This window comes from Abramis brama (assembly GCF_963993115.1).
Source record: "Abramis brama genome assembly, chromosome: 14".
In the NCBI taxonomy this organism is placed as follows: Eukaryota; Metazoa; Chordata; class Actinopteri; order Cypriniformes; family Leuciscidae; genus Abramis; species Abramis brama.
This window is the reverse complement of record NC_139976.1, coordinates 37,611,002-37,624,994: the sequence shown is the minus strand read 5'-3', so window position 1 is coordinate 37,624,994 and position 13,993 is coordinate 37,611,002. Positions and strand designations below refer to the sequence as shown.

Below are 13,993 nucleotides of genomic sequence, written 5' to 3'. Positions count from 1 at the left end.
CACACACACACACACACACACACACACACACACACACACACACACACACACACACACACACACACACACACGCCCCGCAGAAGTACGATCACACACATCATTCCAGGAAACCCCTATCGGCATCACACTCTCTGTATCTGAACAAACAGAAGACTGAAACGCTTTGATTAAACGAGTAATAAACACACGACTGCCTTATTCTGTGTCAGAAGCTCATCATCTCACAGAAGGAGGAGCTCAGCTGTCCTCATGAAGTGAGTTTGGAGGAAAAGCGTGTTATTAATGTTGTCTTTTGTTGGACAAGAGGTTCATAAATGCGTCTCATGTCTGGAAAGATGTTTGACGCGTGTTGCTTTTTCAAATGCTCGTTATAAGCGACTCAAACTCAGTGTGTTCAGAGTGAGCCGCGTTTCCTGAGCCGTACGGCACTGACAAGCTGCACATTACACACAATCAGACTTTGCCATTTCATAATCATGATAAGCCAAATCAATTTAAGTGTGATTTCATGTAAATTGTGATTAATCAAGCAGCGCTAATAGAGACGGACATAAACGATAGCGTAAGCCAAGCTGACCGTTCTTCATCAGCGTCTTGACTTGATCCCCCAGAGGCAGCGTGCGGAGCTGGGCCATGGAGAGCACGTTACTGGGACCCATCGGCTTCACGCTGGAGAACCAGACACACAATCACATCAGAAACAGCGAAAAACCAATCGCCAATTCCAATTTATTTATAAAGCACATAATACTACTACAATGTTGACCATAGCGCTACTCAATCAATAAAATATTAAAATATAACAAACACAGATAATTAGAAAAACACCAAGATCTCAGTGCTGGGCGGAGTGACCAAAATTGTATATCACGGTATTTTTCAAAATTATACCAGTTTCACTGTATATGACGGTATAAATGTGTTATATGAGCACATTATCAGCTGATTGAGAGGAAACACTGAAACACTGCAGTGGATCGACTCAAAATGCCTTATTTTACCGTCATGAGTGAATATTGTAGAAAAATCCCACACTAGTATTAATACAGGTTTGCAAGGCTGTTTGCAAAGAGGTGTACACAAACGTGCAGTGCTCATGTTTATTCGAACGCCTTTTGGAAAATCGTACTCGGTTACTAACGTAACCTCGGTTCTCTCTAGAAGAGGGAACGAGTACTGCGTTTTTATCAAAACGCTACGGGAAAAGTCTCTTTTCACGAAATACTGAAGCAAAAAATTATCCTTAATTTTCATACATGTAAAGCGCGTTGCAGCAGTAGTCAACTATGGCGAGACGGCTTGCTCGCTCATTGGCTGCTCTGCGGCAACTGCATAAGCCTATCGAGCGAGGCCTGAGGTGACGTCAGGCCAATGAGGGCGCTTCGCGCCCTCCTTGCCATTTCCCGCCGAGACGGGTGTGGCTAACCTCTATAAAAGGAGCTCGAAAAGGCTGATTCACTTGATTTTCATAGCCGAAGCAAACCAGAGTGAACCGTACGCACGGCAGAGAACGCAGTACTCGTTCCCTCTTCTAGAGAGAACCGAGGTTACGTTAGTAACCGAGTACGTTCTCTTACGAGAGTCCTCTCGTACTGCGTTTTTATCAAAACGCTACGGGAACCCCTTGTAAAACGCCGTGCGTGCTGGGATAAAAACACCGATCACTGGAAGCTAAGCCAGATGTACAGTGCATAATCACCAGATAGACTCACAAAGAATCCGGGATTAAGGGATGGGGGACCTTAATTCCCTAAACTGTAACGTCCGCAGACGTAAACATGACCTCACAGAGAGAGTCTAGAGACAAGAGGGTATTCCCTCCGTCCTTATATGGTCGCGCCAGCAGACGCGAATATGACATCACATAGACAGGGCGGGGAACCTGAACTGAATGTGGGAAATGTGGGTCTTACACAATTCTGCCCATAAGACAGTCGGTAGCGCGTTGCGCATGCGATTTCAGTGTTCTAGTTAAACAGCTGAATCGACTACACCGATAGTAGCTTAGCCTGCAAGGCGGGAACTTCTAGGTTGTAAAACCTGATAAATGTAGACGGCGAGGCCCAGCCTGCCGCCGTACATATATCCTGTAAGGAAATCCCGCTGGACCAAGCCCACGAGGAGGCAACGCCCCTCGTGGAGTGCGCTCTGACTCCCAACGGGCACTGAATGCCCTTGGCAGTATAAGCCAGCGCTATGGCGTCAACTATCCATCTGGATAAGCTCTGTTTCGAAACAGCCATTCCCTTGGAACGTCCACTGAACGAGACAAAAAGCTGCTCAGTCTGTCTGAAGACAGCGGAGCGGGACACGTAAGCTCTTAAAGCCCTAACAGGGCAAAGAAAACTTGAGTCCCCTTCCTCACTTGACCCCGGCAGGGCAGACAGGGAGATAACCTGAGCCCGAAACGGCGTGTTGAGGGACTTTGGCACATAGCCATGCTTAGGTTTGAGTATGACTTTAGAGTCATTAGGTCCAAACTCTAAGCACGCTGGGCTCACGGAGAGCGCGTGCAGGTCGCCTATGCGCTTCACCGAAGCGAGAGCCATCAAAAACACTGTTTTGAAAGACAAATGTTTGAGGCTAATAGATTGGATAGGCTCGAAAGGGGCACCTTTCATGGCCGTCAAGACTGTAGAAAGGTCCCACATAGGAACTGAAGGAGGTCTGGGTGGATTCAGCCTCCTAGCTCCCCTGAGGAAGCGGATGACTAAATCGTTCCTTCCTAGTGACTGACCCAGCTTTGTTCCGGAGAACGCTGTAATAGCCGCCACGTAAACTTTGAGCGTGGAAGGGGATCTGCCCTTATCCAACAGCTCCTGTAGGAAGGAGAGAACCTCCGTCACCTCACAATCGAGAGGTGATAGGCTCCGAGCTGTACACCAGCCGGAGAAAACCGACCACTTTGAGGCATAAAGCCGCCGAGTCGACGGCGCTCTGGCCTGAGTGATGGTATTTATCACTCCCTCTGCGAGGTCAACGGATATCCGTTGAGCACCCACGCATGAAGGGACCACAGCTCTGGGTGTGGGTGCCAAATCGAGCCCCCGGCCTGCGAGAGGAGATCTCTCCTCAATGGCACTGGCCATGGAGCGAAGTCTGCTAGCTGCATCAGGACTGGAAACCATGTTTGGTTCCTCCAGAACGGTGCTACAAGCAGCACTGGGCATTCTGTTTCCCTGACCCGCTCTAACACCTGTGGCAGGAGGGAGACGGGGGGGAAAGCGTATAACGGGCAGCGCGGCCACATCTGGGACAGCGCGCTGTCGTTCTTGGAAAAGAACACGGGGCAATGAGCGTTTTCGCGGGACGCGAATAGGTCCACCTCCGCTCTGCCGAATCTCTCCCACAACAGCCGGACTGTTTGTGGGTGTAGAGACCATTCGCCCAGGGGAATGTTGTTCCTGGACAGTCTGTCTGGGCCCACATTCTGGAGCCCAGGCACATGCACTGCTCTCAGCGAGCGCAAATTGTGCTGAGCCCATATTAGGAGGCGTTTCGCCAGCCTGTACAGGGATGTGGATTTCAGACCGCCCTGGCGATTTATATAGGACACCACGGCCGTGTTGTCCGAACGGACTACAACGTGTTGGTCCTTGATATGGGGACAAAAACGCGTCAGCGCATTGTGCACTGCCAGCATTTCCAGGCAGTTGATGTGTTGGAGCTTTTCTCGTTCCGACCACAGGCCGAAGAACGGTCTGCCCTCGAGCAGCGCTCCCCATCCCGAGGTGGATGCATCTGTCGACACCATCCTCACTCTCGAGGAAGTCCCCAGGCTTACACCTGATTGGTACCAGCCGTCCGCCAACCAAGGTATCAGGGCTGTCACACAGCTTTGATTGATCTTGAGGCGTAACCGGCCGGACACCCACGCTCCGCGCGTTACTCGCGCTTTCAACCAGAACTGCAGCGGGCGCATGCGGAGCAAGCCCAGCTGGAGAACTGATGATGCTGAGGCCATGAGACCCAGCATCCTTTGAAACTTCCTGAGCGGGGTGAAAACGCCGCGGCGAAAAGACTTCGCCGCGCGCTGAATGTGCAGCGCGCGCTGTGGCGACAGCCGCGCCGTCATAGACTGCGAGTCCAGAACGATACCCAGAAACGAAATCGTTTGACTGGGGTTCAGTGAACTCTTCGCCCAATTGACCGTGACACCAAGATTCTCGAGGTGATCGAGTAAAATGGTTCTGTGCTTCACGAGCTGAGATCGTGATTGAGCTAGGATCAACCAGTCGTCCAAATAGTTCAGCACTCGCATGCCTCTGAGTCTGAGAGGAGCGAGCGCTGCGTCCATGCATTTCGTAAATGTACGAGGTGCCAGGGACAAGCCGAAAGGCAGGACTGTATACTGGTATGTCTGACCCTCGAAGGCGAATCTCAAGTATCGCCTGTGATGTGACGCTATCTGTATTTGAAAATACGCGTCCTTCAGATCTATCGACATGAACCAGTCTTCTCGGCGAACATGCGCGAGAATTTTGCTGGTCGTGAGCATTTTGAAACTGCGTTTCACTAATACTCTGTTTAGCCGTCTTAGATCCAGAATGGGTCTGACACCGCCGTCCTTTTTGGGGACTAGAAAGTATCTGCTGTATAGCCCCCCTTCGCTTTGAGCTCGGGGAACACGCTCTATCGCCCCTTTGCTTATCAGTTTTGATATTTCGGCGCGAAGTAGGTGTGCTACTTCTGAAACCACCGTAGTCTGGACGCGCGCTGTGAAGCGGGGAGGGCGTCGACAAAACTGTAGCGAGAAGCCTCTCTCTATAATGCCTAGCACCCAGTCCGAAACCCCTGGAAGCGCTGCCCATGCTTCTGCATGGCTGGCTAAGGGCTGGATGCGAAGCGCGCTCTGCTCGCCGTGCGACAGAGGCGCTTCGGGGCGCGATAACGTAGGCATTATGCCTGTGGCATTCGAGGCGGGGGGCGCGCTTATTACAGCGGGCAGAGCGCTCGTCCTCGACCTTACTACAGCGCTTGACTGAGTGAGGGAGGGCTGAGCGGGTCCCGTGGGACTCATGTCTGCGAGTAAATGTGGGCGGGAAGCGGGCACATTCACTGCTTTGGGCGCACTGTCTGACTGAGCAGAGCGAGCGCGCACAGGTCTCGTTTTTACAGAGAGCCTGTGGCCTGTGAGACATAGTGTTTGTGCGGGCACTTTCACTATGTTGGAAGCGCAATCGACCTGAGTCGATTTTATGTGCGCGAGCCCTAAGTGTAGGGCTGTGCTTGTGTGTAGAGATGGGCACTGAGGAGTGGGCATAGACACTACACTTATAGCACCATCGGCCGTGGCCGGGACACCAGAAAATACACTCTTTTCGGGATATATCTGGGTAGCCGTAAAAACGGCTTTTGTGTGCAGGCAAGCGGGCGGCTGAGCAGGCTTGCATCTTGCAGAAAACGCTGGAACAGTCACAAGTCTTGGGACTGAAACAGCGGCGCGCTTGGGTGAGAGACCGGCCGCAGCGGGACTCACACACCTGCGCTTTCCTAGGCGAGCTAGGACTTCTTCGGGGCTTCCGGCTTCACCACAATCCTCGACCGCGGCCCGCGCGGAGCGGGGCGTCGGCTGGTTGAGCGAGAGCGGGGCCCGGAGCTGCGCTGCTGTCGCTGCTGTGAGGATTCGGCCGAAGGCGGGGGCTGAGGCTGAGAGCTCCGCGGAGTCTGTTTTTGACGACCCGCTGCAGAACCAGAGCGCTTCGGGAGGAAGTGCTTGAAGGCTTGAGACGCTTTCTGGGCTTCAGTAAATCTCTCCACGAACTCGGAGAGAGAAGAACCGAAAAGGCCAGCGGAAGACAGCGGGGCGTCGAGAAACGCGTTGCGCTCGGAATCAGCCATCTCCGTGAGCGTCAGCCATAGATGCCTCTCAGCAACAGTGGCGGAAGCCATACACTTTCCCATGGCTTGTGCAGCAGACTTGGTAGCGCGGAGTGTTAGATCTGAAGCACTCCTCAAATCCGCGATGCAGATAGCCTCAGGTCCCATCTCGTCCAACTTACGGAGGAGATCACCCTGAAATATCTGCAGTGTAGCCATGGTGTGTAGCGCTGACGCGGCCTGCCCAGCGGCGGAGAAAATTCGCGCGAGCAGCGTCGACGTCATGCGGCAGGCTTTTGAAGGCAACACCGGTTTAGTCCGCCGTCCAGCAGAGGGCGGGCAAAGGTGGGTTGCTATCGCCTGTTCCACCGGCGGAAGTGAAAGGTAGCCTCGGTCTTTCGCATTATCCAGAGAGGAAAATGCTGGTGACACAGACGAGCGCGTTCGCGCAGAGAAGGGCGCGTTCCAGGCCTTCGCAACTTCTTCATGCAGCTCAGGAAGAAAAGGAGCGGGCTTTGAATCCGGAGAAGTGCGCTCACCAGGGAGGAAGCTACCATCCAGCCGGGTGCGAGAGGGGAGCTCCGGAGCAGACCACTCGAGGCCGAGGCTCGCCGCGGCCAGCGCGAGTACTCGCATGAGCTCTCTCTCAATGTTGGCTCTCGTAGTGGGCTTGCGGGCAGCAGGCGCGAGATCCTCGGAGCTCGCCCAGTCCTCGCTGCCTGAAGCTAGCAGAGAGCAGGAATCCTTTTCCCCCGACGCGGCCTCGGAACCGACTTCCTGTGATGAAGCGGCGGCAGACTGCGGGCGCTGAGCATCAGGAAGTGATTCGGGAGAAGCCGGTGAAGCAGGCGGGCAAACCGGCGAGCTTAGTCGGGCTGGAGCGGGTTCCGGGACCCGCTGCGAGCGGCGCTTCTTACGGCGCGGCAGCGCGGCGGGGAATGCAGGCTCTGAGAAGAATGCCAGGCGAGTCCGCAGAGTCACCATAGGCAAAAGCTCGCAGTGAGGGCAGCCGCCGTCAGCGAGCGCGAGCGCTGCATGGTCCTCACCCAAACAGGAGACGCAGATGACATGGCGGTCTCCCTCGGTGAGTGGGGCTCGGCACGAGCCGCATGAAGGCATCTTTAAAAAGACGCAGCTCTTTTAGGGGGTGAGTGTCGCAAGGCGAACACACACACACACACACAAGAACAGTAAAAAAAAGGATAATGAAAGGATATGCGTCGGAAAGCGCAGCAGGTACGGCTGTAGAAGGCGGCGTAGGCCAGCGGCTTCAAGTGGCTCGTCCCGCTGAAGTGCTTGCCTCAGACGACGCTTGCTTCCTCGTGATCCAGCGATGCGTGTGCTTCGCTGAAGAGATGAAAATCAAGTGAATCAGCCTTTTCGAGCTCCTTTTATAGAGGTTAGCCACACCCGTCTCGGCGGGAAATGGCAAGGAGGGCGCGAAGCGCCCTCATTGGCCTGACGTCACCTCAGGCCTCGCTCGATAGGCTTATGCAGTTGCCGCAGAGCAGCCAATGAGCGAGCAAGCCGTCTCGCCATAGTTGACTACTGCTGCAACGCGCTTTACATGTATGAAAATTAAGGATAATTTTTTGCTTCAGTATTTCGTGAAAAGAGACTTTTCCCGTAGCGTTTTGATAAAAACGCAGTACGAGAGGACTCTCGTAAGAGAACTATTTGTGGCGGGCAGTGTTGATGATATTGGGAACCAATGCATGGGAAACACTGTAATAGAATTTGACAGCTATTAATTATAGTTTAACCTGTCCATCTTCACCGTCACGCTCAGTAACACACACAGCTGAGCATCACCAGTGAACAGTGAAGAGACCCTCTCAAACTGTGTCACGCCGCGTTCCCAACGTCGCTTAAGTGATTATACACTGGTATTACGGTATATTAAAGGGTTAGTTCACCCAGAAATGAAAGTTCTGTCAGTAATTACTCTCCCTCATGTTGTTCCAACCCCGTAAGACTTTCGTTCGTCTTCTGAACACAAATGAAGAATTTCTGATGAAATCTGAGAGCTGTCTCACTCCTCCATAGGCTGATGGGTAATCGAGATCTGCCGGCCCAGAAAAGTTAGTAAAGACATCGTTAAAATAATCCAAGTGACTACAGGGGCTCAACCTTAAGTTTATCAAGCGACGAGAATACTTTTTGTGCGCAAAAACAACAAACTTTATTTAACTCTTCATGTTCTTCTGTGTTTCTCTGAGTGAGTTGATGTAGTGTGACAGCGCAGCGCTTCTGGGTTGTACGTCAGAACGGAGGCTCGCTATTGGCCGACGCTGGTCATGTGTGTGATGCTGGCCAATAGTGAGCCTCCGTTGAAGAGTTGAATAAAGTCGTTATTTCTGTTGTTTTTGCACACAAAAAGTATTCTCATCGCTTGATAAACTTAAGGTATCGATTACCTAGAAGCCTATGGAGGAGTGAGACAGCTCTCAGATTTAATCAAAAATATCTTAATTTGTGTCTGAAGATGAACAAAAGTCTTACAGGGTTGGAACAACATGAGAGTAATTACTGACAGAATGATCATTTTTGGGGGAAATAACCATTTAAAAATTCATATCATAAAAAAATAAACACCAGTATTCGGTATGAACCGGTATACCGCCCAGCGCTACAAGACTTCATTGCATCCTACAGGAAGTTCCTCTACTTACACTTTCTCTTCCGCCAGAGGAGGCATGAGCATGGACAGGTATTCACTGCGGAGAGAGCAAACACATGAGATGAACACCGATAGCGAAACATCACGGCTAACATCAACAGTGTGTATCGCACGCACTAACCGCGGTGTTTTCACCAGCTCCGTGTTTTCTGTGGTGTCCATGGCCTGGCAGTAAAGATACTGGCGCTCATGCTCAGAGCGTCCGTCCTACAGATGCAAGCACAATAAATGAGAATGCATGCATTATATAACATATAAAGAACATGCAAGTATTCTGTAACGCTAATAAATTCACTGTAATAAACATGCACTGTATTATTGTGGACACATTAAAAACACGCCTGATTACTTTATAACGCTTCTTATCCAAGAAATTTAAAGTCGCCCTGTGGTTAAAATCAAGCTTTTAATGTTGTTTATGTGGCAATGTGGTGTTTTTAATGTGCTTTAAGACAAACCATGTGTAAATTCATAAGTCGACACCATTGCTGAGTATTTCCTCCTTAAAACTGCAGTGAACCAAAGACCGTCTCAAAAACACGCTTTGAAATCGCTGGTGTTTCTGACGTCACAAACTACCTTGTAACCAATCAGATCAACGTGTGATCGTCAACCAGTGGATCTCTGAGCTGAGCGAGTGAGTGGAGGCGGGGCTCATTTGCATATTCATAGAACCGCGCATACTAAATGAGGTAAGGGTGTCGAGTTACATTCAAGATATTTTAAGGCATGAAGGTGTTTTTTTTAAGGAAAAAACATTTAAATATGTAGTCTTAGTGATCAGAGATAAGTTTTAAGGGATAACATTTTTGACTATGGGGGACTTTAACAACACTGCGTAAAAGAGACTGGCCGAATGAAAATGCACAGTTGGTGGGCGCTAACAAAAAGTAATAAAATAGGCATCGCAACTTTCTGTTTCTGACGTCATTGAGAAAAAAGTCAAATGGTATTTAATAGGGGTGTAACCACAACATTGCCCAACATCAAATGACAAACGTAATGAAAGTGGAACGAAACTGCGCTACTCCTTATTTTGTGCTCCACGGACCGTTTATCAGTTTGGACCAGTGCAGCGCGAGCCGATCTTCATCAAGCGACACTGTCACTACACAGCGATAAGAGATCCAGTGAAGAAAGCATTTGAGTTCGCCACTGAAGTAATAACATCTCTGCGAGATCTAGTGAGAAGAAGCATTCACATTTCTCCGTTATTAACGGATCAAACAGCGCTGACGTGGAAACCAGGAGAAACATTGTGCTTTCAAGTAACGTCGGTTTTTCAAACGTGGGTCACGTGATCAGACGTCGTCAGTCAAGCGTGGGTCAAGTCACCTTCATTTATACAGCGCTTTTAACAATGTAGATTGTTCCAAAGCAGCTTTACATTGATAAAAGGAAATTAAAGTGTTTTGACTTTATAGCAGCTCTAGAATAAAGATATTGTCCAGCTAAAGTTAGTTTTGATTGATTCACTTCCGTCGCAACGATCATTAGTTATTAACTTAGGGGCCGCTAACACAACACCGTTCTAACAGAAAACTCTTCAGTTCTTTCTACGCAAACTTCAAAAACGTGAACCAGTGAGAACGCTGATGGTGTGAACATGCGTATTACGAGTTCAGTCTATAGGTATGCGCGTTTGAATATATGCGCAGGCGTGTAGTCCTTCCCTACTAATCAAACCTCAACATACTACTTGTCTGGCCTTAAAGGAGACATATCATGCTTTTAAATTGTTCCTTTTTACATATAAATCATACATTTGTAGTCTATATAAAGCGGAACTGCAATGCTTGGGTCTGAATTCCTCATTATTATAGCTCCACAGGCCCTTTTCTACCCCTTTTCTGATGTGCGTCTGAGAGCAACTCGTTTTGGTGCGGTCTCTTTAAATACAATTGAGACACTTCATACCCCGCCCACACTCGGTTCAACTCCACCCCGTTCGGCCATTTTTGTAGTTTGACAGCAGAGATACGATTATCTAGCGGCACAGAAACGTTTTATTCACACGTTATTAACAAAATGTCAACAACGGAAGACTTGTCCAGCCAGCCTTACATGTTCGAGCCAGAGTCGGAGCTGGAGCGAGATGAAAATGAAGACGACGAACCTGTAGAACAACGTCTTCATATGGATGTATCGCAATGGAGTGTTACTGTATTTACACATGAAACTTTGGTCTTCCGACCTTTTACCACCGTGTCGATTTATTTTGATTAATATGTGCGAGGGAGAGAGAGCAAGACAGCGTCTAGTTTGGAGATGGTGAAGTCTTGTTTACACTTTCGCCTGGCTCCGAGAGAGAGTGAGCGCGCGCGCGACCGGGTCTCTCTCTCTGCTCGGTCTTTCAGTTAAACATGCGCCCTGTCACAAGCGTGGCAGTTCATCTACATTAGACGGTGTAATGAAGCGTGTGGGTTACTACATCCAACAACCGAACATTTTAACTTACCCTCTCGTAACTTCTGCATCCTTTAGCTTGGACTACAAAATTGCAGCGAGAAATAAAAATGGCGGATTGCTCGAAGTGTTGGGCCGGAAGTCAATGTCCTTATTTGGCAGTTCCGCTGCAAATACTGTGACGTAATAGTTCAAAAAACGTCATAGAGAACAGAAAAATCGGAACAGGTTGAAAAATATGACCAAAACAGAATATAAAGATATCAACGAAGCACCTGAAGAGAATAATTTCATATTTTCTGTACTTCTAAACACTCCAAATATACAACAAAATGCATTTAAGGGCTAAAAAAGTGCATTTGGCATGATATGTCCCCTTTAAAATTAATAATACAGAATTTTTATCGCTTCCACGTAGCCACGCGAACTGGAATCATCCCGACAACGCTTTATCTGTAGAGAGGTAAAGGGAGGGGAGGAGGCCTTCACAGGGAGAGACTAGTGGACTAGAGATGCGCGGATGGGCTATTATTTCATCCGCAACCGCATCACAAAACTCATCATCCGTCCGCCATCATCCGCACCAACGTTTTTGACCAATTTTCAAAACCACACCCGCCCGCCATCCGCTAATTGCTGTATACATAATATTTTTCATCTGATTGGTTCAACCGCCCGCCACCCGCCCGAATTGAATTAAAATATTATTTTTTGTCACGTCATCCGCCCGATCCGCGGTTTATCCGCGGCTGTAACCGCCAACCGCGCATCTCTATAGTGGACATTTCAGGACTGCGCTGTCGTCGCGTCCAGGCGCAGGTCCCTCATCAGTCATGTGATCAGACGTCAGTGAAGCGTGAGTCATGTGATCAGACGTCAGTGAAGCGTGGGTCATGTGATCAGACGTCAGTGAAGCGTGGGTCATGTGATCAGACGTCAGTGAAGCGTGGGTCATGTGATCAGACGTCAGTGAAGCGTGGGTCATGTGATCAGACTCACCTTGAGCCCGTGGTAGTGCAGGTGAACCCAGGGTTCCTCAGCCTGTTTCTTCTGCAGGAACTCGTAGGACTGGATGCGGCGCTGACGGGCCTGTTCTGACTCAGGGCGGGAAAACCTCACCTGTTCAAACGCCAGGTAGACGACGAGCGGAGTGAGCACAACACACGGACTGAGAGCATTCGGTTCAAACAAGAAAACAGTGGCATGAAGTCTTACAGTGATTTGTTTCACGTCTTCTTCTGCTTCATCCTGAGAGGAGTCTCCAGCTGTAAACACACACATTCGTTAGTTAATAACAATGATAATGTATCTAACAGAGAGCCCCGTCTGTCGTTGCTAGGCAACCATGAACCACGCACTCCACATCATGTTGACTGAACCGTTCCAGTCGACCGTGATTCATAAGTGGACTGCGAAGTTAAAGATGGCACACAATATTGCCCAACATCAATGCATCAATGCATTTCCCAGCATCACTGTCACACACCTCTGCAACTGATCCAGACGCTGCAGCAAGAGTGTTTATCGAGCTGAAGAGAGCATGTCACTCCTCTCCTCACAAAATTGCACTGGTTGTTGTTCTCATTTGTAAGTTGCTTTGGATAAAAGCGTCTGCTAAATGAATGCAAAAATGCAAACTGTAAATGTACATCAAATGGCAAACGCAATGAAAGCGGAACGAAACTGCGCTACTCGTTATTTCGTTTATCAGTTTGGACCATCAGTGTCAGTGCAGCGCGAGCCGATCTCGATCAAGCGACAGTGTCTCTACACAGCGCTACGAGATCCAGTGAAGAAAGCCTTTGAGTTCGCCACTGAAGTAATAACATCTCTGCGAGATCTAGTGAGAAACTTTCACATTCCTCCGTTATGAACGGATCAAACAGTGCTAACGTGCAAACCAGGATGAATGAACGAGTTATAGGCTTTAAGTCCACAGATCAGCAACATTCACCGTGGCTTTACTGTAGTAACACTCACTGTAACCATGGAAGTGTGGCAGGAACAGTAAAACACTTTCAAGTTCGTCACACATCTTTTCCCAGCACTTCAAAACTCAAATATCATCATATTTAAATGCTATTTTGAATGTGATGACCAAAACTTTATTTGTTCATCCTTCAAAGATTACGCCCATTTATAAAACTAAAAGTTTCAAGATGAAGGAAAACTCACACTTATTTAAAAATAATGTTTCTTTTAATATTATTAATTAATATGATTATTTATTTATTTTTTAAATCAAGGGAATTTCTCGGGAATTTCTTTTTTTGCTGTATCGAAAGCGTAACTAATGTGACACCACTGTGTCGTATCGAACCGTGTGAACCGCATTACACACATTGTTACATTTTATTTAAGCTTAAGAGTTTCTTTAACATTTACTTTTTTATCTTAATAAAACATAAGATATTTTTGTCTACATTTTCTTTTTGACTGCTAAAACTAATATAATTTGTTGTTTGCCTTAATAATGTGGATAGATAAATAAAAAAACAGTGGTTTAAATTCAAACTTTTCTACTTAAAAAAACTAAAACCAAAAAAAGTTTATAAAAAAGGTCAATAATTATCAAAACCTAACGATATGAAACATTATATCGTGACACATTTTTAGCTATATCGCACAGCCCTATGTGATCGTGTAAGAAAGCCCAAACCCCGTCCCTACCTTCATTGGCCGCCTCTCTCTCTCTGTGTTTAGTATCAGCTTTATCCAGATATGTGAAGCTGGGTCTCATCTGGAGGATTCCCTGCAGTGGAGTGAGATGAAGCTCTCCTGACACCAACACAGGACAGGACATCACTTTAATGCAAAACCACTTCATTCAATACTGTGATCATCTGAAAATGATCATATTCAGACATCATGGCACTAACAAGCGTCCATTCTATTTATTCTGGTCATAACAACTGTATTATACAAGATGCTGTCTGTGCAATCATATAGTTCATACGTGTTCACATGTTTACAGTGATTTCAGGAGGAATGTTTAAGTCTTTGTAATTATGACATAAATCAAAAATTATGACAGTCATAATTATGACAGTGATAATTTAAATTTTTTAATCTCATAATTATGACTGT

General features: G+C 48.0%; 1 protein-coding gene across 1 annotated transcript in view; it reads right to left on the bottom strand.

Moving 5' to 3' along the window:
* The window catches only part of polr3e (polymerase (RNA) III (DNA directed) polypeptide E), a 32,604-nt gene that overhangs the window by 11,972 nt on the left and 6,639 nt on the right, over positions 1 to 13,993 (bottom strand). Inside the window, exons 7-12 of the mRNA XM_084134613.1 lie at positions 13,577 to 13,684; positions 12,122 to 12,171; positions 11,906 to 12,025; positions 8,622 to 8,707; positions 8,493 to 8,537; positions 578 to 669 (exon numbers count right to left, since the gene is read on the bottom strand). Of these exons, the coding sequence (XP_083990739.1) occupies positions 578 to 669; positions 8,493 to 8,537; positions 8,622 to 8,707; positions 11,906 to 12,025; positions 12,122 to 12,171; positions 13,577 to 13,684 (501 nt within the window). The remainder of the gene's footprint in view (positions 1 to 577; positions 670 to 8,492; positions 8,538 to 8,621; positions 8,708 to 11,905; positions 12,026 to 12,121; positions 12,172 to 13,576; positions 13,685 to 13,993) is intronic.